General features: G+C 38.4%; 1 protein-coding gene across 1 annotated transcript in view; it reads left to right on the forward strand.

The window, feature by feature from the left end:
* Nucleotides 1-26,802, forward strand: part of SEMA3D (semaphorin 3D) — a 148,837-nt gene that overhangs the window by 25,888 nt on the left and 96,147 nt on the right. The window contains exon 2 of the mRNA XM_064504907.1: nt 20,525-20,715. Within this exon, the coding sequence (XP_064360977.1) occupies nt 20,601-20,715 (115 nt within the window). The 5' untranslated portion in view covers nt 20,525-20,600. The remainder of the gene's footprint in view (nt 1-20,524; nt 20,716-26,802) is intronic.

Consider the following 26,802-nt stretch of genomic DNA (forward strand, 5'->3'; position numbering starts at 1 on the left):
AATCTACCAGCTGTGGGTATGCATGCTCCTGTTCAACTTCTGCTATTTGAATAATGATTCATTTTTGTTTTCTTTAGATGCATCTCCATTTTTGAAGGCGAGACTAATGAAAGGCAGGCCATCCCACCTACACTTTTATTCCAGAGGTGGCCTGGACCTAGGCTTTCTCTGTCCTGCTTGACTCAGCGTGAATACCAAGGGAGTGGTGGCTGTCAGCTAGGGGTATGCTTGTAGGAACAGGCACTGGCCCCCAATTTGCTCAGCAGGGACAATTTTCTAAGGAGGCTTTGGTCCTTTCTTTCTCATATGGACCTTCATATCCCCCCGGTGCTCCACCACTGTAGCCCTTGCTATACCCTAGGCAGGGTGCTTACCCTTTGCTGTAGCATATTGCCGTGTTACTGCTGTTCTGCTCAGGTCCCTGTGCTGCTGCTTTGCTTCCTTGAACTGCTGAAGTTGTCTGTGGCAAACGCCAGCGTTGTTTCTCAGCTGGGTTTTGGAGATCTCTTGCTATGTCTCCTGCCCTCAGAGTTAAGCAATTGCTGTTGCGCTGTGTGTTGAACTCTACATGACCAGTTGAAGGGATTTCTCAATTGAGGCATCCTGCCGCACCGCAGCAGAGCCGGAGACCAATTAGCCTGAGAGCACAATTCAAGACACATGTATTTGGTTCAGCTAATGCTGTTTGTTTGTTGGGTGATGATGTTTTTCCAAGTTTACACTTCACTTGTGACATGACTGACGTTTCTGTAAGAGGTGGTGATGTGTCTCTGGGTCTGTCATTATTATTTTAGGGTTTTTTTTCCTGATTTTTTTAAATATACATCAGCTATAGCAGTGCACATTAGATGACTTTTGTATGAATAGAATTGCGATGATAGCCAGAGACTTATAAATTAAATTAAACAAATATGACTGCTAGGTTTTCAAAACAATATGGCATTACCATGACAAAATAAATCATTTTGATTTTCTTAGTCCGTAGTGGACAAGGATGGAATAGGTCTCATTTTTGCATGTAATACTATATTTCTGCATTGTGACTATCGTTGCTGGATTACTCATGGGATTTAAAAGTGCGTCTTTCAAAATAAAATATTGAAATATGAATATTTAAACAATTCTGTTCAGGTTCACAATGTACATTATTAGCTCATCCTCAAAAGTCATTTTCATATTTGCTTTGATCCCCTTTGATCTCAGGCAGATAACAACCAGCTCTCAGTAGTCTCTTTTTATAATGTTTCTTTTTCAATGTTCCCATGCCTAGAACTAAATTGCTTCCACTGAAGATATTCAGTGGCCCAAATGACAGTACTTGAATTCTGAGTTTGTTGGATCTCTCATCCTGGCTTTTCTTTTGGCCTGTTTTCAGATTAATATTGTGAGAGTAGATAAGCTTAAGGAAGAAAAAAGTAGAAAGAACATATGTTTCAGCATGCATAACCCAATAAAACTACTATGCAGCATTAAAAGAATAAAGCTGTGTGTTTAGCAGTGGCCTAAGAAGAATACCTTCTTAAAATCCTTGCCTCGCAGAGATTTATATTCCTGTGGGAATGTAAGTGATACCAAGGGCAGCAGCTTCTGAGTGCAGCTGCAGTTATCATTAAAAGAGATAAGTATTTGAAGGAATTTTGATATTTCAGCCACGTTTTGATATCAAAGGTCTCTTGTGTGAAATGCAGAATTATGCCAACAAAACTATAGATGACCATTGATTGGTACTTACTGCTTTTTGGAAAAAAAAATTTGTAAAATGCATTCCAGTTTAATATTTAAGAAATAAGATTATAATAAGCTATAAACTCACACTAAGTTTCTGTGAATTGTGATTATTCCCCGTGGAACAAGACACACACATATACATACTGTGCACACCTACATCTGCGCATGTATTCCTTTTCTGTGAAACTTGCCTCATCTAAGTCTATCTTGCCTTTCCTTAGCCTGTTATGGCTATAACAACCTTACAGGTCACTGTAAAGCTGCTTTTGCATTGGTAGCCACAAGTGTATAAATACATTGAGAGAAATACAGAAAGTGTGTAAATTCTGTGATTCTGGAATTTGCCTACTGCAAAGCGATATGGTGTATATTCTGTTTGCATTTAACATCCCTTTCCTAATAACATGAACATACAAAAAAAAAGATTTTTATATAAAATCTAAGTGTAGAAAATTGCTGAGTAGGCTGATTTATTGCCTTCTGCTTTCACTGATATGAGTGCGAAGTTAAATGACAGCCACACACTGAAGAAGCTGCTCAAAAACCTCTGTAGGATTGACCAAAGCAGTGAAAGCTGCTTCCTGTGCACATGATGAAATATTAAAATGCAGCTGAAAGTGCTCTAACGTGATATTGAGAGGTCCCATGCTCATTGAATAGTTGAACTCCCTGTTCATCTATTAGGTTTGCTGGTTTTATAACTTAAGCCGTACTTTTGCCAAATACTGATCTCAAAAGCTTGCCCTCTGCTTCGACAAGAGGCAGTGGCATAGACAAGGAGGGAAGAGCAGCATTAGAAGTATCCCTTCTTCTGCTCTTGCAGTTTTCCTAAAGCAAAAAACACGGAGACTCTCTAAAGCCACCTACCAGTATTTACTAATCTAAACTTGCATCTTTCCTGCTCCCCACAATTAAGCAAACTTTCTCCACACCCTTTTTTAGAAAATACGGTTTATTGATCAGGAAAACTGCTTTCTTTCCATCTTAAACTTCACAGCTGAAAAGGTGTTCGGTCCAAACTGCAGCTCTACTGCCTCTCTACCATCTGCAAAACATAACAACAGCAATGCCAGAATCTGAATCCCATTTGCTAAATTCCAGGCTTAACTTATTCTGAAATGCTGCTGCACCTATTTCATCATGTAGCTAAAGAAGGAATAGCCCACTTCCAATGCTTTTATGTTTTCCAGCTCTTGTTTAACTGTGCGTAAGCACTGTTTTGACTCTGTGCCTTTGGTAGCAGGTTTTTTTTAGAACTGAAAATTAAATAATAAAAAGGTGTGGGTGAGATACCTTTTCTTTTTCTGTCTTCAAGAATAGCTTTATAAAACTTAACTGTTTACCTGATTATAACTGTTGCTATGCCTAGGTGTTATGAAATTTTTTTGAATATTAGTCAACCTGTTGGTCTTATCAATGAATCTGCCATCCGGCTATTATCCACCTGAGAAACAATACAACTTAACTGTGTTGTGTTGTTGCTACTGCAAAAAATTTTCTTTTTTTCTTTTTTTTTCTTTTTTCCCTGAAGTCAGAATGGATTCAGGTACTGGAGAGGCTTTGGATGTAGGTTTCAGTTTTTACCAGTCTCTAGTGGTTTGTGGATCAAGATTCAGGCACTCTAAATGTGAGCATGTTTATATTTTTTTAATCTTTTAATATTTGGAAATCAAAAAGCCCTATTGTAATGGATAAAATGTAAAAAATCTGTAAATGGGCACATAAAAGAATGTGATTCTGTATATATATATACATATATATATACCCACATAAGCATTATAGTCACTTAACAAGTTATTGCACATCAACAGAAGTACTGTAATTGTCTGTCTGTGCACTTGAGCTTGCCCAGATTGCGAGGTAAACATTAATGTGCTCCAGGGATTACACATTAAATGAAGTGCTATGTTTTAGTACTGAGAAGTGTCTGTTGTCCTTTCATTATTCTCTGTTTTAAAGAGAAATTTACTCTACATAGGAGTAATTTTAATTATGTGTTTTACTCTATGTATCTTTTGGATAATTTTCAATTGCTCAGCCAGACTGTAGACAAACACATACACATGTGTGCATACAACATTTTCCCTGCTATAATCAGGTATTTTTGGCACTTTGCAATAACAGGATCAAAGCCAAATTGTAGCTACATTAGGAAAAATCTTAAAAATAGCTGCAACTGAAAAAGGAGGTGCAACTTTTCTGTTTAACGTAATGAGGATTTTTTTCAAAGTGTAATGTTTTCCATCACCTTTTCAATGCTAATTTTTGATGAAAGTCATGGAACTTTTCAATATACGGATTTTTTCAAAGCACTCTGAAACTCTCTAGACAATAGCAGAATTGTCATTACATTGTCGTGATCCTATGCAAATACTAGCTGGCTTGAAACTTGACATTTTGACAGATATAATCTAAGTAACTAAATAACTTTTAATTATAAATAAGTACATATAACTAATTTGATCCTCTTAGAATAATTATAGCTCTTGACGGTGAGTTAAAACTTTTTTTTTCCCTTAGTGTGAGAAGAAAGGAACTACTTTTCAATTGGGCTTATTGTAATATTTCTATGATATGTAACACATTTGGATATTTAATATCCTGCATGATTCACTGTGTGGGATATTGCTAAAGAAAGCTATATTTTGACAGGCCTTAAATTAATGTCAGTGCAGGATAAAGTATGAGCAAGAAGTACATAAAGTACAATTGTTCTTTAGTATTTGTGTTTGTCTAGTGGACCACTATAACAAAGTCAGATTAGGAATCCCTTTCATGAGCTGTAAATTTTAAGTTTTGACCTACTGACATCATGAGAGTAAAAATTCTCCAGTGGGACTAAGATGTTCATTACGTCTTCACATAAAGTCCAGGAGTCAAGGAAACACATCGCTGGAATAAACAAGTAGCTCATCCAGTCTGCTATTCTGGCACCAAGGGCGGCAAGACCAGATGTTTCAATGGAAAACATAAATCTTCACAATTTTACTGCTCTAAATTACAAGATGTTATTTCTTTCAACACTCACACCTTGAAACATGAAGATTTACAGAAGTTTTAACTGCATTTCCATATATTCCCTGTATAGCATAAACTTTAAAATATGCTTTCTAAATTATTTATCCTAATAATTTTAAAAACAAAATATACTTGAGAGTTGATATCAGTTTGTGGAAAAGTCAAATCATTGCCCCCCTCCCCCTTTTATTTCTTTTATAATGAGAATTAAAGTTCTGGATGTGGAGAAAACTGGCCATTTCAGTACAGTAAAACTGAATTTTGTAGCAATGTCAGAGAGGCAAAGGGCCTTGTCAGATATGTAGGTGGCCTAGCCACAGAACAGCTGGTACTGGGATGCTTTTCCAATCATCTCAGCTCCTAGTGATGTTCACCAAGAACGATGTGTGGGAGCTCTCTTGCTCCTGGTGTTGAGCCACTGTTGGCTGTGAAACCTGGAAGGTTTCTCTTTCACTAATTTAAACAGTGATTTTGACACACTCTTGTATTTGTCAACCTTGACAAAAACTTTGGTTGAGTGTATAAAGCTGGTCCTGGACTTAGAGCAAAGAATGAACTGTGAAATGTTTCTGGACATCTTGGGCATTGATCATAGCAAGACACCCATTGGAGCTGGCTGCTACTACTGACCTTCCAGCCAATCTCTGAATCTATTACATATATAAAAAAAATAATTGTATAGTGTGCATAATGCCTGTAATGACAAAATACTTGGATGGTCATCACAATTAAATCATTATATTCCTATTTTTATAGTCCAGTGGGATCTACTTTTTGGCTACAAAATTTCCTTCCATTTTGGAAGGTGGTAGTATTTGAGGGGAAATTAATATGTTGTCACAGTTTCTGGTTGGTATTGGAGGTGGTTCATCGTGCATTGGGTAGTAGACATGCAAAATTGTGTGTCAGTTGGTGTTGTAGATACCGGAATTTTACAAAAGCGCAAATGGAGGCTGGAAATGTACTTGAAAGTGGTGTCTACTGGGGGTTACACAACAAAGAAGCCACAGATTGGCTCAGGAAATCACCTCAGCTGAAAATAGGTATAAAGAAGGAGGAGTATTATGGGGGGAAATATCATAGATGCATTCTCCATTCTTATTCTTCCTTACGCTTACTGCTGAAAACAGAGTACTTGATGAGATGAACCCTTGGCCTGGATGAGTACAAACATTTTCAGATTCTTACTTAGATACGGAGCTGTTGTTTGAGAGGGTTTTTCTGGAACAGGAAATGAATGTTGGAAGTGGAGAAAACCCAGTACTTTAATGCAGAAAATAGCTTAAATGCAGAAAATAGTAATATGTTTAGTGATGCATATTGCTAAGGAAAGAAAACTAAAAGACAACATTCATATTGAAAGAAGCTCAAATGTGATTACAGTCTCAACTACTGATTGCGTAGGTTTGAATCTTGCCTTTTTAGTTTTTCCATTTCATGTTATATTATTGTGAGGAATAGATTTGCAATGTTTTGTGAGTGATTTCTCCTGGTAATTCTCAAAGTACACGCAGAAGGCATTTATGGATCTAGCCACACATCTCCTATGCGCTGCTTCTTAAGCCTCTACACAACTTAAGTACTATAAGTTGCACTTTAGTATGTATATAGTATTGACCAAAAAACCCCAATCAACTGTAGTAACTATGTCTGCTAAAAATGCACATCCTTTTTCAGAGATCATTATTGGGAACAATTAAAAGGGACGTGGTCAATTCATAGTTCATGAGTCAATTCAGTGACTCATAAAATTGAAATTTTGTATTATGCACATAAGACATTCGTTTTAATCTTGTTTTTCCCATTTGTCTTATCCATTGTTGGGATTGGCCTTGCATGCTGGATTCTTATCTTTTTATTGTTCTGCATTTTTTAATGCTCATATAAGCACTTCTGAAAAACAAGAATGTTACTGAGGTGTCTCAGAACAGATAGAAGTGCCAAGGTTTGAGTGGGCTTTTTGAATTGACTTATTCTGCATGTCCTAACTGCCAGAGTTGGTCTATAATTTCTAAATGTCACCAGAAACAGCCAATTTTCTTATCATCCATAAAATTTAAGTTTGCCTCTGATAGAATCATTGTTGCAAAAAAAGTCTGTGGGTGTTGTTATTGTTGTTATTAGTATAATAAGTATTAATGCTGATGGTGAAAATTATAGCTGTACTTACTCCCCCAAATCTCTCTGCTTAATATGAAGAAGAACAAAATTCTACTGCACTGTTTTCCTTTGTGCATGTTAATGGTTTGGCAGGCTATATCTGCCACAGATTTCTGTCACCTATCTGAAGTAGCTGCTTGCTGATCGTTACAGTGATTATAACCCACTAGTTTATAGATACTCTGGAATTTGTCAAGAGAAATGCTGAGAGAAGGTATTTCCTTCTCCACAGCTTCCATAAATTCCATCTGAAAGAACAACTGTTTGTTGCCTCCTCCCAGGCTATTAATGGTGTGAGACCATAGCAATTTAACAATATTGTTCTTGGTACAAATTGTTAGTCATCTTTCTATTTCTATTTTTCTAGATAAAACTTTTCAGTCTTTTCTATTAGTCTTTTCTATTATTTCTATTCTATTCTCCTGTCACCATATGTCTCAATCAGTAGCAGATATCCAGAAAAATAAAACTCAGAGTTTGCATGTATGTGCCTATGTTTTTTTCCAGGTTCAGGAGAAATGTTTGGCACTGCCCTAGAAAAGGAGTTGTGAGGTCTCTCCCTGTGTTGCACATTACACAGAATGAATTTTCAATTAGCTCTTTCTGAGCTGCTGGAGGAGCACAAAGTAGCTGTGGTGGGACTCAGGGTCTGGACACCTGACCTCAAGGAGAATGGAGGGTGGTCAGCACATCAGGGGAAATGTTTGATAGCTTGTCGATGCCTGACCCTAAGGTCTGCGAGACTTCCATTCCCTTAGTCAGACTCTCATCCTATTAATATGAATGGCTGAACTTCATTTGACATCAGCCAGTCCTGGATTTGAGTGCAAGTACATTACTCCCGGTACCAGCTGATGCAAGTCACATACTCCAGCTCAACAGACAAGAGAAACTGGGTTTCCAGTAGTCATCTCTGGTTTTGCTTAGCAATACTGTATGAAGATAGTCTGTTGGTTTATTCTCCTGCAACTGTGTTTCATGCTTGAGTATCTTAACATATTCATTGAGTTCTTTATATTTCACTCTTATGGTTGTGTTTATTTAAAACTGATATACTGCATCAAACAGCCCACTTTAATGGGTAGAAAGAAGGATATCATGTTTAAGGTGACAGCATCAATAATTATTAATTAATGTAATCTATTTCCACTTCTTATTCACTTCAAGTCCACCTAGCAGGGCTACTGAATGTTTTTACATCAGCTTTTCAAGCTGTGAAATTGGAATAATAATACATCTCCCTAGCGAAGATTCAACAATGCATGTGTTGGTTACTTATACAATTGGAATTAAATGGGTGAAAAGTATATGCATTTTAAATGTTACATCTTTTCAGAATTTTATTCCTCTCCACCTACAGGGATTTCACAGTTTTGCACTGCAGATACAAAAAGGCTCAAGGATTAATTACAGGTTATTACCTTTCTCTGTATTTTAGAGGTGTTTGCCATTCAGTTTTCTGGAGAATTCATGGACTAAGCTTCCTTTTAAATAGCGACGATATCTAATTTTACTGTTTTTTTTTTTTAATGGAAAAAAATGCCATTCAGGAGGTCGTTCCTTGCAAGGCTGTTGTATAATGAATGCTCATTTAGTTGGTTGTTATATTTGTAAGCTCCAGCTGCAGCCATCATTCTCTAAATCTGTCATTGAAGGATTTTGTTTTAAACTCTGCCTAGCTTTGTTTTCAGATGTTTCTGAATTCCTCTCTGTGTTGAGCCACAGCTGTGAAAAGAGAAATCTACCTTTTTAATTCAAAGGGTCAGCAGTTTAAAAGCACTAAAACCCAGTAGGGAATAGCTTATAGAAGACGGTTAATCATGAGGATCCCAAGGGGTTTTATAAACTTACTGAGGGCTCATCTGACTCGAAGAGTGCTAGGTAGCTTCAGGCCCCAGTTTCTTTGAGGGGTGCCTATTTTAGCAGGGAATGGGATCCTCTTTAGAACAAGCACCTGTGGTGGATGTTTGCCACCTGCTTGGCCGTGGCCATGGAAACATAACTTAATCTACTCCACCACATCCCTTTTCTAGCTAAGTCACCATGGAGGCCAAATCCTTTCTAGTCGCTTGTCTCCCCACGCCCTTAAGGAGCATTTAGTGTAGTTACTACAGTGGACTCCACATCTTGATCCTACTGGGAGATGGTAGGAGAAAAGAGGGGTCAGGCTGGAACGCACAGCTTATGTTTTCTCTTCTGGGTGAGTAGAGCTTGCTGGTGACACCAGTCTATCCAGTGATACTTCCCACACTGCCATGGCATCTTCCTCTTCTGACTCCAGAGAGGAAATCCTAGAAGAAATCACCTTCTTTCCTTGTCAGTGCAGGCAAAAGGTTTATCTCAAATACAATGTAAATAATTTAAGGACTTGATTCTGGTACTTAGTCCCCATGGGATAGGCAAACTAGGACTGTGTGGGTGGATAATATCTGGCAGCCTTGAGATATTATATTAAATTATGTAGCTAAAGCTATTTCCATACCCATCCTATGTATACCTCACCCATCCTGTCGACATGCTGTTGTTTTATACAGGGATTTATTAACTGCTTGTGAATCAGCTCTTTAATACCTCTAACTTTTGGCAAGTTTTATAAAAGTAAGGTGTTTCTGATTTTGGTCTTATTTCAGTAGTAGAGGAACTGATTTGTGAGCAGGCAGATGGGCTTTGCGCCCCATCATAAGGGTCACTGGAAAAGTAAGGATAACTGGGGATTAATAGCAGCCATTTGATGGCTGTTAGAGCCTTAAAATCAATGGAAAGATTAGTAGAAAGGTATTAGATGCTGCTGAAGACCTTCAGTGTGTGGTCTGGTTCAGTTATTCCTCTGTCTATTCACTGTTAAAAGAACTGATAGGAAAAAAATGGGTTGGAAGGGACTCTCAGAGGTCATATGGTCCCATTCCCAGCTAAGAGCAGGGCTAACTTCAGCTTCATACCAGGTTGCTCAGAGCCTTGTCTGGTTAAGTTTCGACTGCCTCCAAGGATGGAGACCCCGCAACCTCTCTGGGACCCTGTTGAAGTGTTTGACCACCCTCATAGGAAATAAAGCCCCAGAACTCCCTCAGGGTCAAGTCTGACTCATTGTCTTTAGAGGGTAAGTGTCTACTGAGGCAAAGGAAATTAGAGGTAGTGTTTTATACCCTTTTCATAACAGTCTAGTAGTTACGCCACTCTTCTAGAAAGTAAGAAGTCTGAGGTTTAGGCCTTCTTTATCATGAGGTTTGAGACTTCTCATATCTCATGAAAATGTCCTCTTCATCAACATCTGAGATTTCAGGATTGTTTCTTCTTTTCCAGCACTTTTAAAGCAGAACTACTGCACATAAATGCAAGTCACAGGGCTAGAAAAAGGACAGGGAAAGAAAGCCTTATTATCACCGAAGAAGAGACAGAAAAGGCGTTCTGGAACCTCTTCCCCAGAGCTGAAAGTATATTATGTCAGACTGTAACTAGGTAAACTAACAATAAGACAGCTCTAGGAGCAGAGGCTGGAAGTCGAGGGCTAGAAATCAAGGACTCTCCCATCCCAACTTGGCACCTTACACAGTCAAATTCCTTTCTATTTTTTATTTTTTCCCCTGTTTTATTTTTCTTTTTTTTTTTCCTGTTCCCCTTTTCACTGTATGCCCAACCTAGCCAGAGCCACCCATCCTGGAGAAAGGGTTGTAAATGATGTTCTACAGAACCTGGTGGTTAGGGCTCTCTCCCACAGGATAGGAGATGTGGGTGTCACCCTTTAAGACTGAGGCCTGTCTGGACACCCTACTTCCAGCCACCAGGATCATATGAAAAACATGAACTCCGCTGATGTGGTGACAAAGATAGTTTTGGCCTTGTTCAGGATTAACCCAGGAGGATGTCCACTCAAGTGTGTACTGCTGTCTGTTTTAGATAGGAGATAAGTGTCTTTCCTCACAGGGCAGACACTATGGGTAACTAAGTTTTTTTGCAAAGGGGACATTTCAGCTTGTCACTTCTGAAGATAGGCTCATACAGAGTGAGAAAAAGTGGGAAGTCATTGGGCTGGATCTTTGCATGGGACTGTACACGCTGCAGTACAAATTTAAAAATGCTTTAAAAAGTGTGAATTAATGTGGCAGGGTTTTCATTCAAACCTGTGACTGCAATAAAGGATCCATACCCTGCACCTCCCCAGTAACTAACTGGTTAACAGTCTAAAAAGCTTTGGTGTGTTTCAGTTAAGTATTGATTCATCTGTGTCCTCACTTTGTCCTCACGAGACAAAGGAAAGTTATTGTGGTTTGAAACCAAAGTGGAAATAGTTCTGTGTTGAATGGAGGTGGTGATGCCTGAATTCTTGTTTGCTTTTTCAGTATGTCTGTTTTAGATTCCAGGAACTTTCATGCTATTACCCTTCACAAAGCAGCTTAAAAATTGACCAGCAAACCAACTTTATTGCGGTAAAGAGAAATTGATTTCTGCTGCAACACATACAGAAAGTTCTCTGAGGGTCTAATAGCAGTACGTGCTGACCCTTGAAATGGTAAAGTTGGTGAGCAGTTAACGTAGCATTGTTAAAGCTTTGACAACCTGCCATGCAAACTCATCCTGGTTGTATACTACTCCTTAAGCCAGGCTCTGTGAGTTTACAGAGGATGAAACAACAATCACTTGTAACTTTCTGCAGTTTGCACAAGGGCTTAAATCAGGAGTAAAACACTGGAAGAAGTGGTGTGTGAGTCAGCAGTCTTGCCGCAGGAATCACCGCCAGCAGCGTGTAGTCCCTGGGGAGAAGGGTGGCCTGGTGACTAAGGCGCTGACTGGAGGCTGAGGGGATGTGGGTACTGATGCTAACTGCTGGTGTGACCTTTCTCAAGTGATGTCAACTCCTATGGTAACATTAAGAAAAAATCAATAGCCTCATAATGGTGAGGGTGGAGGCATTAGGGCTTTTAAACCCGTTCAGGTGCTATGGTGATGAGTACCCTAGGGAGCCCCATCAATAAGAATAAGTCCACATTAAGTTAAGATACAATGAGTTGTGTAAGCTTACAAATGGGACGTGCTATAGGGGCCATGCTACCTCTCTCTCCCACATCCTCCAAACATAAACCAAACCAAATATTAAAAAAAAGGAAGAAATCAAATGCATTCAGCCTAGCAATATAATAACTAGGTTAACGTACAAATACAAACCACTCCACTGCAACGTACTCTTTCATAAATCTCTTCAAATATCATTTTACAAATTGGCTGCACAAAAAGTCAATCCAAAATTTAGCTGGACAACTGGTATAAAAAGCTCCTCCAAAAGAGTTTAAATATATGATCATGAATTATTAAACCAAAGTCTCTTGGAAATGTAAATTAAGATCCTTCCAGCATGTCTCTCCCTGTACTGCAGTTTAAGTATTAAAGCCCTTCAAATTATTCTGTACAGAGTTCACTGACAGTGCATCAAATAATGAGGCCATATAGTGATGGAAGGAATTATGTGAAAATATGCAGTTTGGTACACAGCAAACGTATTTGATCAAAGACCAGATGTCATATGAAATTAACATTTCTGTAACCATCACTAAACTATATTATCCTCAATGTAGGCCCAGTAATAAACTGAATGCTTTTGAAAACTATCAGATCAGAGATTTATGCTGCTGATAATGAACTAGATAATACTGGCAGATAATGAAGCATCTTATCAGGATTAGTGCAATAGAAATGATTTTAAAAATGATTAATTGCATTAGGAGGCAAACTGAAACATGCAGTTGCCTATCCTCTATATTTGTAACGATCTAGTTTTCTCTAAGAGTCCCGTAGGCAGCTTTTAAATACAACTGAGAAATCTCTGAGTGCCTGCAAGTATTTAAGTAAAATTCCAACAATATATTAGTTGGCAATAAATTTGTGTCTACGTCAAATAAATTTAGCTACAATTTTTAGCACAATCAAACATTTGCTGTGAACTGAAATAAATGTACATATACATTTATAATATATATTACGTATTATTTATACTTTTATATATATTTATACATTATATATACATATATTATTTATATGTATATATAAAGTATACATTATAGATGTATATAAGTTTAAGTCTTTTTTTCCCACCATTCTATATTTCAGTTTATTTACTTATTTATTTACTTGTTTATAGGTTCCATTGGGATACAACTGTGTGGAAGGGCTGGGTGGCTGCAGGCAGAACCAAGCTGTTTCTGCCTGTGCTCAGAGTTGGCTGGCTGATGGTGCCTGTAACGCACATATAGCTGAAGTGTGGAGTACATTGTGGTATAGTATACTAATTAATGGAGCCAAATAAAAGTTGGTGTTGGCTTAGGTCTGGATTACTTGAATCAAGGACAGAAGAACCCTACCTATTTGCATTTATAGACATAGCCATATAGACATACCTACAGACTACACTTTTGGAGTATGGACTGTTATTCACCTTATTGCTGTGCACTCTCTAGAAGTAAGTAGTCTAGAATAATGTCAGTGTAAACATGACTGACACAGAGTTAATGGAAATAATAATATTAAAAAAAAATACTTATGTTTGCGGTGTTATTCAGACCTTCAGATATGTTTTTCACTTCCAGTTTTCCCCTGCTAACAGCAATCTTGTAGACTAACTATTTTTAACTTACTGCTAATATAAAACTTAATTCTTTCATCTTCAGAAAATCGGTTGTTTCATGCCTTGAAGCTCTCTCCTGGCTCCTGTATCTGATGGTGGTGGCAGCAGCAGCAAGCTTCCACCTTGTCTGTGGCCTGGCCATTCAGATGATTCATCACAAATTTCACCAGGCTGTTACACTGTCTTCCTGTCAAGCTAGGCTTTTCACAAGCATGCAAAATACCTGACAGGACACGTCTCCTGAAAGCAACTCATCTGTAAAATAACCCCTTGCCAGTAGTTATTGGTGATCCCAGAGACAGCAGCCAGCCCAGACCACCGATAATAAAACTGTCACTGCTGGAGGACTCCTGTTCCACCCTTGCAGATGTTGGAAGGCCTCCTATGAAAGGAGGCTCAGAGTATGGTTTTTCCATAGCAAAACACTGGCAAAGATTCCTGGAGGTGAAAAAGAGGACTGTAATCCTTCCTTTGGGTTGGCTGTTGTAGACATATGTTTCTTCCAGCAAAATAATGGTAGTTGCAGGGTCAGTGGTTTAGCTGGCTTGATGTTGCTGCCTGGGGTTAATTCAGGTTTTAGCAGGACAAATATGGTCTGTTAGTGCTTAGGTAGGTCTCCCCAAAATGCACATTTCTTTTTCCTGACTGCCACCATGACACTTTTCTGTTTTTTTGTTATTTTCTCAGTAAAGGCCAAAGCCAAGCTCCTGCATGCTTTCTCTCCCTCTCTGCTCTTTCAGAGCTGAGCCAAGTGACTCCAAGTGCTGTAGGTGGTGACTGACATTTTAGAGGAAAATTCTCTGGCACTGTTGGGAAACCTTTAAACGTCACAGCACTCGCCAGGAAGTGGATTTCATCTGGTCTACCTTTTCATTAAAGTCTCAAGGAATTTTGTTCCTACTGTCTTTTCCTTTTCTTTTGGATTAAAAAAGAAAAGCTACAAACCCAAATTTAGAAACACTTTTCATAGCTTTAGAGGTTTTTTTGGTCTGCCGGGTCGTGCCATACCAAAAATAATGTAATGCTGAGGTTTGGCTCAATTAGATTCTTACGTGTGTTCCTAAACTGTGCTGTACACTGCTTTCCTCTTTTTCTTGCATTTTTTGTCTGTTTGTTTTTTAAATCAGAAATATAGTGTGTTTTCTTGTTGTTCTAAATAGAAAGGCTATGGGAAGCTGTTATTTAAAATGTAATAGCAGAAGTCACAGTTCCTTAAACACACATACACACACACACACACACACACACAAACACACACAAGAAAAAAAAATCCATATGAAACGCATATGCATCCAACATTAAAGCGAAAGGCGTGTAGATATTTATGTGTGGATGACATCAGTTGCACATCTGGCTAGTTCACACTGTCCATTCATCTGCCTTTCCACTCTTTGCAAAAGAGTAGCCTTTGTTTTATCCTCAGTCTTGGATTAATGAGTTATATGTCCAGAAGGCATAATGCTATACATAAAGCTTCCCAGAAGCACTCTTTTTAATGATACATAATGATACATGTGTGTGTGTGTGCGCGCGCAGGGCTGTCTATCTATATATCATATTCTGAAAGTATTATTTCTATTTCTAGCCAAAATCTTTGGATGAAATCCTGACCTCATTGACATTAGGGACCCAAAAAAAATCCTGGTGCCTTTTAAGGATCAATTGCTCATTTCCTATATGTATAATTTTAAATATATATTAAAGTTTATGTGCAGCAAAGCTCTTCACAGCAGTGTGATACAGACTTTATAGAGGAAATACTCTATAGAGGAAATCCATTTTTACCAGTGTTTATCTCCTAACAGGCTATGTGCCTTTTATAAGTGTTTCCATCAGTAGACTACCTTCACTGAGCCCTATATTTAAAAAGACGCAGAAAACTGTAAAAAAGTACACCAAAAAAAATCATTTCTTCCTCCTTCCTCTATTTTGTTTCACTTCCTTTGTCTCCATTTTTTTACTTTAGCTTCAGTTTATCTTTGTCCTAATGAACTGAAAATCCAGTCTAATCCTCAAAAATATTTTCCACCCATTGGAGAACTTTATTTATTATCAGCTGATTCTCTCTGATGAAAATAGGATTGTTGGCAACTCTTTGCTCCCTCAGTTGTCTTACTTTGTCTCCCAGTCCCTTCATTTTTCTTTGCTCTGTTTGGCTCTTCTCACATTGGAATCAGAGCAGAGACCTGTCTAGACTTCCAGCCACTGGTATTGAATGGATAGGGTATAAATCCTGTGAGGAGCTTAATAAAGGTAAAGACTGTGCTTTGTAAAAACTCATTATAAGCTGGAGTATGCATCATATGAATCACTGCTATTCATTAGAGTATTTAACAGTATTAATATATGTTTTATGGCAAAAACCTATCTAAACCAGATTTACTAATAACAATGATTAAAACACACACACACACACACACACACACACACACACACAGAAAAAAACAACCCTTAATCACCCACTGTAGACTCACTTCATTTTTGGATTGTATCGTTGTATTTTTGTTCAGTTATTTCTGCTAGTGGTGGGAAGTGACGTGATACTGAGCTGAGGTTTTTTTGTAAAAAGGAGAAGTATTTCTTTGCTGCACTATAAACTGCACAAAAGCTACTTAATAAATGGGAAAATAGCTATGAATAATACTGTTTACCAGTTCTTGGATGGAGTTAGCTTTAAACTGAGATTTCACAATGAAGAGAAAAGCCTTCTCTGCCAAATAGTATATCAACGGACCGTCTATCTAAGCAGTACAAGAACACAGTTTCATTGTGGTCTGGATCAATGTCATCTTTGTAATTTAAAAAGTAAGTTGAGGATGTTAAGTGAACCTGGAGACTAAATTTTACTTTTAGTCTATTTTATTTGATGACATTAATCTGACTCATGTATGTTTGTAGTTTTTCCTCTTGCTAAGGCAGAATGTTCAATATCCAGTTCATGGTACTGTCATGAAGTACAAAGCAGACAGCCACAGAAATATTCCTCTTGGAAACAGGTATGACCACTTAGAAGTGATACATCGACAAGAAAATAAATCAAATATATATATATATATATATATTTATATATGTATATAGTAGTGAGTAGACAGGCATATACATTTCAATACATATTTCGATTGTAAGTGGAGTACTATTTATTTCTTTCTGGGACTAATTAGGGTTAAATCAATTCAAGCAATGGGTTTGTATATCAGTCCACTCATGTTATTTGGTTAATGTCAGCAAAGGATATCTTCATTTATTCTCTACTAACTCTATGGGAGAATAAAATAAAATCTCACAGTCTCAGAAGGGGATAGCTGAGGAGCTGAAAGAAAACCCCAACTATTTTACATCTTGCAACTAAATGGTCTTGCAACTAAATGGTCTAGGTAACTTAGCCTACTTATAAGTACAACATTATTATCACACCTATAATATGAGCTAAGGTTAAAAAAAGTGTGTTTTTGTGGGTGGGTCAGAGTCCTTTAACTTCTGGACTTCTTGACGCCAGGGCAAGTCAGAAAGCTACACAGTATCTGTGAATGCTAGATTTTGCATTTCAATAGGGTTTAGTTGAACAATCTGAGAAAATTCACATAAGCACAGAGCTCCCTATTGGCTGCGTGTTTGAGAAGGCTGAAGAGCTCTGTTTATCGCAACAAAGGGCCTGGAATAAATTATGTTTAGTAAATTGGCTCCAGGTTTTCCTGTTCCAGACAGTAGCTTCAGAGTAATCTGTTTTATGGGCTCCACTAAATCTGACCTATTGCAGGAAGGTGACACCTCGTTTCATGGACGTGACATGGCACATGGGCCAGGTACCTCCAGCTGGCTCTCGCTGGCAGGATGGCAGAATACCAGCGGTCTCCAGTTTGGTCTTTTGGCAGTTTTAACCTACAGCCCATTACACATTTACGAGCACCCACAGGAGGTTCTGCTGGGACTGAGCCAGGTGCATCAGCCCCTCTTCCACAACACGCTTCCCACCCAAGCAGGGAGCAGGCGAATGGCTCTCTTTATTCTGGTGCAAATACCCCTGTGTTTCAGCTAGTGGTATGCAATGCTTCCTTCCTCCAGCAGTCTCACAGGTGATAACAGGGAGCAGATATATCCTAGCTGAAAGTGAAGGTAAGGTGAGAAAGCAGCTTTAGCCGCAGCATTTTTATTTTCAAATTCTTCTTCCTCCTTTACTTTGGGTCTGTTCATCATGAGGAACTTTTGGAGCATGTGGGGTGCTTAGCAGAAGTGTCAAAGAACTCAATGAAACAACAACTTTTCCATCTCTGACAAAACTCTTCTGACCTTTGGAGGGATAAAATAATGGAGGCAGTTGGATTTGCTTTTAGATTTCATATTTTATTTCTGTTCGTGGGCCTGATTGCTTCTGATCTGTGTGACTACAGCTCTTGTAAGCATAGGACACTGATTGGCACTGCATATGTTACAGAGAGGAAGGGTATTTCCTGAAGATTAATGGCTGGTTAGTTGGTCTGAAGTTCATTAACCTGAGCAAGTCATTAGATTGTTGGAAGGACTCTATGTGGAAGCTGGAGTCATATTAGAAGATCATCACAAACTAAAAATATATGTGACAATCCAGCCTACAATGAATCTAGGACAAGACAGGGTTGGCTCAAGCTCACAGAGCAGCTGCCTCCAGTGTAAACTAAATGCCTTGTGTCAGGCACTAAAGTAAATGGTTTTTCACAGGCATTATTCAGATAGAAGAGAAAAGGGGAGGGGGGGGAAAGGAAGGTTTCCGTTAGCAAAAAGCTCCTACATGAGAATGTCAGGTTCTTCACAGCCAAAAGGCCAAATTCAGTGCTGGTCCTCAGTCTATGAATAAGCAAATGACAGTGTGTTGAGGCAACTGCTTTATTCCATCAGTGGCAACTTTAGTCCTGATTCTTCACTGTACTTTGCCTAAAGAAAATGAATTCAAATCCTCTGGTGAGATCCCTACTGGCTGAGACCCAGACCCTCAAGCCATGACTGCTCGGCATGTTTGCAGCGAGACTGGCTCCTTGTTAACTGCTTCTTTTTGAAGTGGGCCTTGTCTCTATCTTCCCACTGAAGATGAACAAGGCTGGTGTCTCTTGTCTTTACGTAGCCCTTCCCTCCCTCCCCCTTTTCTTTCCCCCTTCTTCCCTCCAGAAAGAGTTCTTTAATGTGATATAACCCTGCAATAATAAAAGTCAGCACCAGCTGTTTGTGTTCCAGCCACAAATAGATGTACTGATATGGAATAAGTAAGGGCTTCCTCTCAGGATCCTACACTCTAGTAAAGAGAAGGGGAAGAAGAGCAAACCAGAGGCATTTGATGTTTATTTTGTTTTCTTTTCATGTCATCTCATGAATATGTAATGGCACTTGGCCAAAAGGAGTACATTCAGACATTGAATGTGAGTGTTGAGGAAGGGCCTGAGAAGAAAGAAGCTCAATGTTCTGCGGTAGAAAGGATGCTCCAGGCATTCGTACAAAACCTTTCCCTCTCTCTGTCTCCATCACACCCTTTTTATGAACTCCCTTGTCTTTTACTATTGGCAGAAGTGCTGGAGGACTTGATGCACTATCTACATCAGGAGGTTTAGTGCAAGACACACGGAGTGGCCCAGGTCTGAAAGGGCCTTGCAGACGGGGACCATGGCCTGTGCTGCACCTCTGTTAGGCGAGCAAAAAACCTTCCCCTTGATGCTTGTGCAGTGCTAGCCGACGAGGGTGCTAGCATTACTCTGTCAAGCGGGTGGTTTCAGTGCTGTTCAGAAAATAATCTGAAATGCTGTTCATGAAAAGTCACAAGCCATTAATCTTCCAGCTCTAGCTACTAACCATAACATTTGCTTACTCACTGATTTACAGCATTACTCGAACACTGACATTTGTCATTTCACTATCTTGTTTGACCTCTGGTATGGTGCACTTGAAGGGGGACAGATCTGGTCTCACAGGCATTTTCGTGCTCTGGCCTCTGTGATTTATTAACCATCAAATTCTGCCTTCAAAACTCAGCATGCAAATGCAAATACATATGCAAAAGTTGAGTTATTGGATAAAGAGGTTCCCAGGCAATCGGATATAGGACATCAGAGTATATATTCCTATAGAATAGGACATCAGGAGAACTGTCGCTGTTTTCTGTTCAGCTACCAGGGTGGCTCTGTGACCTTGAGGAAGTAGGTTCACTGCAGTTTTGTGAATCCATTTTTGCATAGGTAAAATAAGAACAGTGATAATTACTTTCTTTTGTAAAACAGTTTGAGATTTATGGAATATGAATGACTGTTATTAAGTGAAAAGTGTTGCAAAGCTGGCTTAGTTGTTCACTCTGTTAACATAATCCCATATCAGCCTATTGACCTCAGCATGAACCACTTATTAAAGTTTATAGGACATTACGGTGCCTGAACTGAGGCAACTATGCCTCACAGTTATTCTACAGAAAACATCATATTGAAAAGTACTTTTAAATCCATCAACTGTGCATTGATTTTTTTTTCTGTTAAAACTAAACACAACTGCTTGTCATATCCAATTTTTTTTAGTTTATGTATGAATGTTTGCGATGGGTATGTACTCACTGTTAACTCGGCTTGTATGCCCATGGTATCTGAGGTATTACAGTCTATTCTAGTCCTAGCATAAACATACAATAGCTGTTGTACTGAGATAAAGAGAGAGTTATAAAACATTAAGATATTCAGCAGATCAGTATGAACTAATGAGATGAATGGCAAATGTTCTTTTTATGAATATTGTACTAATTTAATTTTTGATTAAAAGTTAGCTATGCTAGACATTATTCTTTGAAAAGCTTACATATTCTTCCAACCTCAAAGTGTATAAATTTAGTATTAAAGAAATAGATTTACAATGTTTTGGTTTCTACTAGAGAAAAAAGTCCTTTGTAGCAAATGTGTTAACTGTTTAAGCTGCTCCTCAAAGATAGGTCTGGCTTGCTTTCAGAAACATTATTTATATGATGATGCAAAAGATCTACAGATGTTTTGTTTTTGCTTTCAGGTTAAATTTGGATTGTTTGAAAAGCGGGGAGATTTTTCAACATAGTTCAAGAAAAGATACAGAAGAAGAGAGCAGAATGAGAGCTTCCCAAGTACCACATGCCTGCAGCTTGTTATCTTTAGCAATGCTGTTCCTTCCAGTCACTGGAACGTCAAAACAAAATATCCCAAGACTTAAGCTTTCCTATAAAGGTAAACTTTTCAGCAGTTTTTCTGATTCTGCCACTTTTGTTTTGATGTGATTTTGCCAGCAGTTCATTTCTGTTATTAAGCAGGAAAATGAAACGTGGTTGTCACTACAGTTCCCAGAAACATACAGCAGAAGCCTTAAGGATGTATGAATCCTGCCCTGGGACAGTATTAAAATCTCTTTTCTGAGGGGAGGGGAACATATTTATGAAATATAGCTTTTTGGTTTTTTGTTTGTTTGCTCCCAAAGGAAAAAAAAAATGCTATGCATAAATTAGGTGGGATTCACTGCCTAAACATAGTCTTCTAGTGCTCCTTGAAACACCATAAGGTACACTGTGGACACTCCCACGTGGCTGGTTGGGATGACATGGGACCAGGGTGATGCCCACAACCTTCTAGAGCAGAACTTGAGATAAAATATCCCAAACATTCCAAAAGATGTTGATGTTTAGGCGCCTATTTTTCATAATCTTTTTTTCCTCTAACAGTAAATTGGTATGTGACACTCTCAAAATGTTGTTTTCTTTCTTCTTACCTCTTTGGATCACAAACCCTTATTTTTTTGAGGAATTCCTTAACCTTAAGTCTACTTCCTGTTGAAAATGTCGCATGCTGAGGGGTTTTAAATGCATATATATGTGTGTGTGTGTGTATATATATATATTTAATTCTTCTTCTTATAGGAAGTGTGGATTTCTTGTTGCTTTGAATGTGCAGTACACTTCCACAGTTTTTACAAGACATGAAAATATATTACTTTGATATTGTCTTCTTTAGCCAAAGCAAATGCTCTCCGGTTGGTTATTTTTCAACTATGTCAGCACCCTGCCCTTATGGGAGCTAATTCTGCTGTCAGGTTTTCAAACACAGCTCTTCCTGTGCATGGTAGAATTAAGCTCAAGATGGTCTGACAGGACAGGAGGCTGTAAAGCCTTCACCGATGATTATGATATGTTTATCATGAGCTATAACACACACAGGAATTCATTGAGTAAGCACAATGAAATCATATTTATTTACAAGTTTCTGCTTTGCTGGTTTTGTGCACCACTGCGTGTGGCGTGTACATGCGTTTCAGTGGGTCTGTGTGTGAGAGAGAGGAAGTGAGATCAAGAGATCTCAACAACATTTTTATAATTTCAGGAAACAGTTACACTCACTTAAGCCAATGAGCACGGAAACTGAAAGACCTGACTTGAGTTATGAACGTTAGCAGTAAAACCCCTGAAATACATAGCCAGATATTTCACAGCTAGGTCTTTTGAGATAATTCCCAATAGCAGCATATACTATATGGCGATGGCATTTATTGTGTATTTGACATTCATGATCAGTGAATTCCTCTGTACTTCAAAGGCAGATAGCCTTTGGCAAAACCCTAATGGATAAATTTGACAGGTAGAAGAGAAGAAGAGATAAAAATTATTGAGGTCAACACAGGGAAAAAAAAACCTGAAATCTTAGTTTAAAATAGTGGCAGAGACCTGCTGGGAGTGGTTGGGAAAATGCCTGAGCTCATTTAAAAAGACAATGAGTGGATGATTGATATTTAGGCCATAACCCAAACTTTTATTAGGAGCTTTATAAACCTTTTGGTTTGGCTTGAGGGTTCTAGTTTCCTATCCAAACTTTTCCACCTATATCCCTGTAGGAGGAAAAAAAAGCAACAACAGATAGAAACTGGCACATAAATCTTAATTTGGAGAGCTGTGATGTGACTAAAAAGCCAAGAGAGAGAAAGAATTATCAGATGTTATTGTGTTTCCTCTTTCTGTTTTTTTTTGGGGGGGTTACTTTTCTTTTCCTGTAGGGAACAAGAAAAAAGTAACTGCATTGTTTTCACATTTCCAGATGCATTAAAATAGAAATGAGGGAAAAAGTGTTCTAAAAAACCTTGTCTGCTATATTCACTTGCTACTATGTCTCTGAATAATGTATGGATAGAAGAGAAGGAGATAAGGAAGAAAGAAAAACACAGAGCTGATATGAATTCTGAAGGAAACCCACACTTTCTCACCCAGAGAGTTAAAATGGATTGATTTTTTTTTTCTTTTTTGAAAATACTGAGTTCAGTTTCCAGAAACAGTGTGTCTTCCTAAACCATTGTTTGAAGTGGTCAATATTGTGGACTTCTACTTCAAAAACAACCAAGTTGAGGTTTGATTAGACAGTGGATGATATTGACTTGTCTGTAATGTTTGTCAAATGACCACTCTGCATCCAGATGTCTCTGTTTTGAAAGAAGTTCTGAAGTTCTTCCTCGATGGAGTTTGCACTGTATATGGTACAGGTAGTGCCTGTCATAATTAATCATGTTTTTGCTGTTTATAACCAAGTCAGATGTCCTGACTATTAATATAGATGTCAGAATTAAGCTTGTATTTTTTTTCAAGCATTTCAGCTGAAACAACCCCTGAGAATAAGAGGTAGGAGAAATGAACCGTCTTGCCAAAACTTATAAAATCCTTAAAGTCATGTGATCGACAAGTCCTGGCATCTCCATTCTTTGGAGTTAAGATCTGAAATATCATGAGGAGGTTAATACGAGGCCTTTTTCCATTTCTTTGGAAAAGAGACTAAACTTGGCTGCATCAGGAGGCTCTGAAAACCTGATCACACATGCCTGTTCATCTGGCTGCGAAAGATGTTGTCTTTCAAGGGAAACGGCTTCATCCCTTTCCAATTGCAATGTGTTTATAGGGTAGAATAGCTCCCTCTTCCCAGAATTGCAGCGCATTTGCTAGGGCAGGACTGCTGGAACCAAGCAGGACTTTCCCCTCTGTTGCTTCATTTCACAGCTGCAGCACAGGGCACCACAGTGGAGAACAAGAAACCCGTTTCTTCCCACACCCTGGCAGTAAGGAGAAGAAGGAGCATGCCCAGTGACAAATGAGGAGGATGAGGAAGCACAGGGGACAGGAAGAGAGGAAGAAGAAGAGGGAAGGGTTGTAAAAGAGCATGGAGAAGGAGAAAATTGAAAAAGAGACAAGTCAGCAGTGGATGGAGGAAGAGGAGGAAGGAGCAGGGTGGGGTGATTGAAAGAAGTGTCTATAACCGTAAGAGTGAACTCCCTTTAGAGCTTTAATAAGCCTTAGTGCCTCACCAGCCCTCTGCTTTCAGATAGCAATTAAAATTTCAGAGCTCATCTGCAAGGCAGTTACAGGTTTTCACCTTCTGCAAGGTAGCTTAAGTAGCAGAAATCTGTGCCAGAAACATTAAGATTCCAGATATTCCAGTGAATCATGTGGGTATCAACATGATGCCAGATGATGGATATCCTTTATTCTTTGCCCCAGTTCTAAAAATGTGTGTTTAAAAGATTTTCCCCCCTCAAACCTACAAACACACACTCAATTTAAATATCTGTGTTGGAGCTGCAAAGTCAAGAATATATATACTTTCCCTGTGTTGATATAATACGCTATTTTTTTTAATTACATACCTATATTCCCACATTTACCTCATTCACTAATTGAAAAATTCGAAGTTTCTTTTTATCTTCTCCATTCAATCTTTAGCTTTTAGATGGTGGTGCATGTCATTCCTCCCACAGAAATTAGCATTGCTCTCTTGAGGCTTCTAGTGTGCTCTCACCACATAGATCTTAGTCAATCCATCTTCTAGATACCTTTGCAAGATTACGAGGTATCTTTATTTTGTTATAGCTATAAAATTAGGAAAGGTAAACAAACTGTCTGCTAGTAGAAAATGACCATCTTTAGGAACCTAGGGTCTGATTTTTGAGTAGTATTTGAGTAGTGTTTGTATTATACTACACACAGTCTCTGAGCAAATAATGTGTGTTTGTCATTAGTTCTGCTGTGGCTGGAGATACCTTATGACTGTCCTCCAGATCACAGAAGAACTCAAGCACAGAAGCGACTTTCAGCTTCCCTAAGCAGTACATCCTTTTGTTTTTGCTGTCTACTACCTCATTTAGTGCCCTCATTTCAGCCTCGACAACAAATGCAGAAGGGTTTTTGAATACCCATCTCACTCACTACTGTCATTCAGAGGACAGTGTCAGTTCTGTTCCGGACAGTGGCAAATCTGTATACTATTACTGTATTATAGTTATAAAAATGTAGAGTTCATATTGCGTAGACAGTCTTTTTTCTGTCTATCTTTTGCGTAATGGACTTTGCCAACTTATTGACATGTACCTTTGTATGGATTTGTGTGTGTGTGTTTCTAGGGAGATTCACAAAAACTAACTAGACCTAAAAATTTTCCAGTGTAGATGCAGAGGCCCAACAGCAAATTTAAGTCTACTGGCTTAATTTGGTTACTTTTCATGGATGCCTTAGAAGTAGTCTGTACACTCTAAGGATACATTTATATCATGTAAGCATGCACCTGCTTCCTGGGCTGGGGACTTTTTCTTTATCACATTAAATGAATTAAAATGCAGTCTTTTTCCCTCTACGCTCATGGCAAGAGATTTGCCACCAAAGTAGATTGCAGCAGGATCAGACTTCCATTCCTTCTCACTTTTTTTTATATGTGAACTAAAGACACACAGTTCTTTCTCCTCTGTTGAAGGATAATGATGTTAACTCATCAGGCCCACACGGAAATTAGCCATGTTTGATAATAATGTTTAGTGCAGTGTTTTGCATACATCCCTCTAAGAGTGATCCATTCTTATGACACAGTTGAAAAGAAAACAGAGGATAACATTATGGTGCCAGAAATTCTTCTGAAAATTTTACTGGGTTAGTACATTTCCTTAATGTTCTAAAAATGAGCCTTTGAACATAATACATTGCAATGCCAAGCATCCTGTTCTCTAAATTATTTTTGCTTTAAGCATGTTCGGTTTATGAGTGAAGAGATGTTTAACTCTTGTGTCAGAGCAGTCAGTTTGTTCTGTTTCGGTAAATCTGGCTTATTTCCACGGCTTGCATCATTTAATTACACACGTAAAATATAGTTACAATTGTGTAGCTTTATGAGCCTCATTTAAACTGTCTGTGAAATCCCAGTACCATGAAGGGGGATTGCACAAGTATGAATGGCTGGAACACGGTAAACCAGTGATGTACAAAAAAGCCTAGAAATCAGCTCACATTTCTGCAGCTGTGCTGGCTGTACAGGAAGAGGAAGAAAAATCAGTAAAAAACATGCCTCTGTGGTAATATCAGCAGCTACAATTCTGAATGCCCATGAAGATTAAGGGAAATCTGCTGAGAGAGGGAGTGCTTTTTTATGTAAACCCTCATTTTATTTGTTGTTTTATTCATTTTGGGTGATTATTGATTTCTCAGGAAAAACAAAACAAAACAAAACAAAACTGTGCCTCAGATTCCTTTGTTAAGTAACTTGAAATCCCTATGTGAGAGTTTAAAAGATCTTGTGTTCAGATTGTTGGCTAGTAGTGAAGTAGATTTTGCCCTAACTGTTGTCTCAAAAAGGTTTTTTGCAGGCAGTGAACACTGAGACTTAAAATATACCCTAGGTGAAGATGGATGAGCACTCCTGTCCCTGCCTAGAAAGATTCTTGTATACTATATAGTGTAGACTAAGTATAAACTTGAGGGGTTTTAGGACTTTTTAGTATCTAGAAAACCAGCAAATTTCTTACAAAGACATTTTTTTTCCTTTTTTTAGCTAGTGAACTTGGAGGTCAGATCCAACTATATGTTGCATTTTCTGTCATATAATTATCATATATACATAATGTCCATGAGAGCAACCTCCAGTCAGTGACATCAACAGTTTACACAGCAGTTGAACTAAGAATAACCTTAGAGAACTGACCCGTATCAACCTCTTAACAGTGTAAACAGCCTATAGCTCACAACAGTTTTCTTTCTTCATGATCACAAAAGGGCCTCGATTGGATAAAAAAAAAAAGAAAAAGAATTGTGTTTGCAAAATACCATAGTATTCTGCTGACTGTTCACTTGATTAAATCCCAGAAGATGAGAGAAAAACAAAAGAATAGGACTTCTGGAGGAATGATTGGTCCCTTGTAAAAAGAAGGACAAGGCAGCACCAAAGACTTGCTCCCCTAAAAGAAGAATGTGGGGAAGATGCATGATCAAGGGCATCAGCTTCAAAGGGGATATTTTCAGAAACATTTGT

This window comes from Dromaius novaehollandiae, chromosome 1 (assembly GCF_036370855.1).
Source record: "Dromaius novaehollandiae isolate bDroNov1 chromosome 1, bDroNov1.hap1, whole genome shotgun sequence".
NCBI lineage: Eukaryota > Metazoa > Chordata > Aves > Casuariiformes > Dromaiidae > Dromaius > Dromaius novaehollandiae.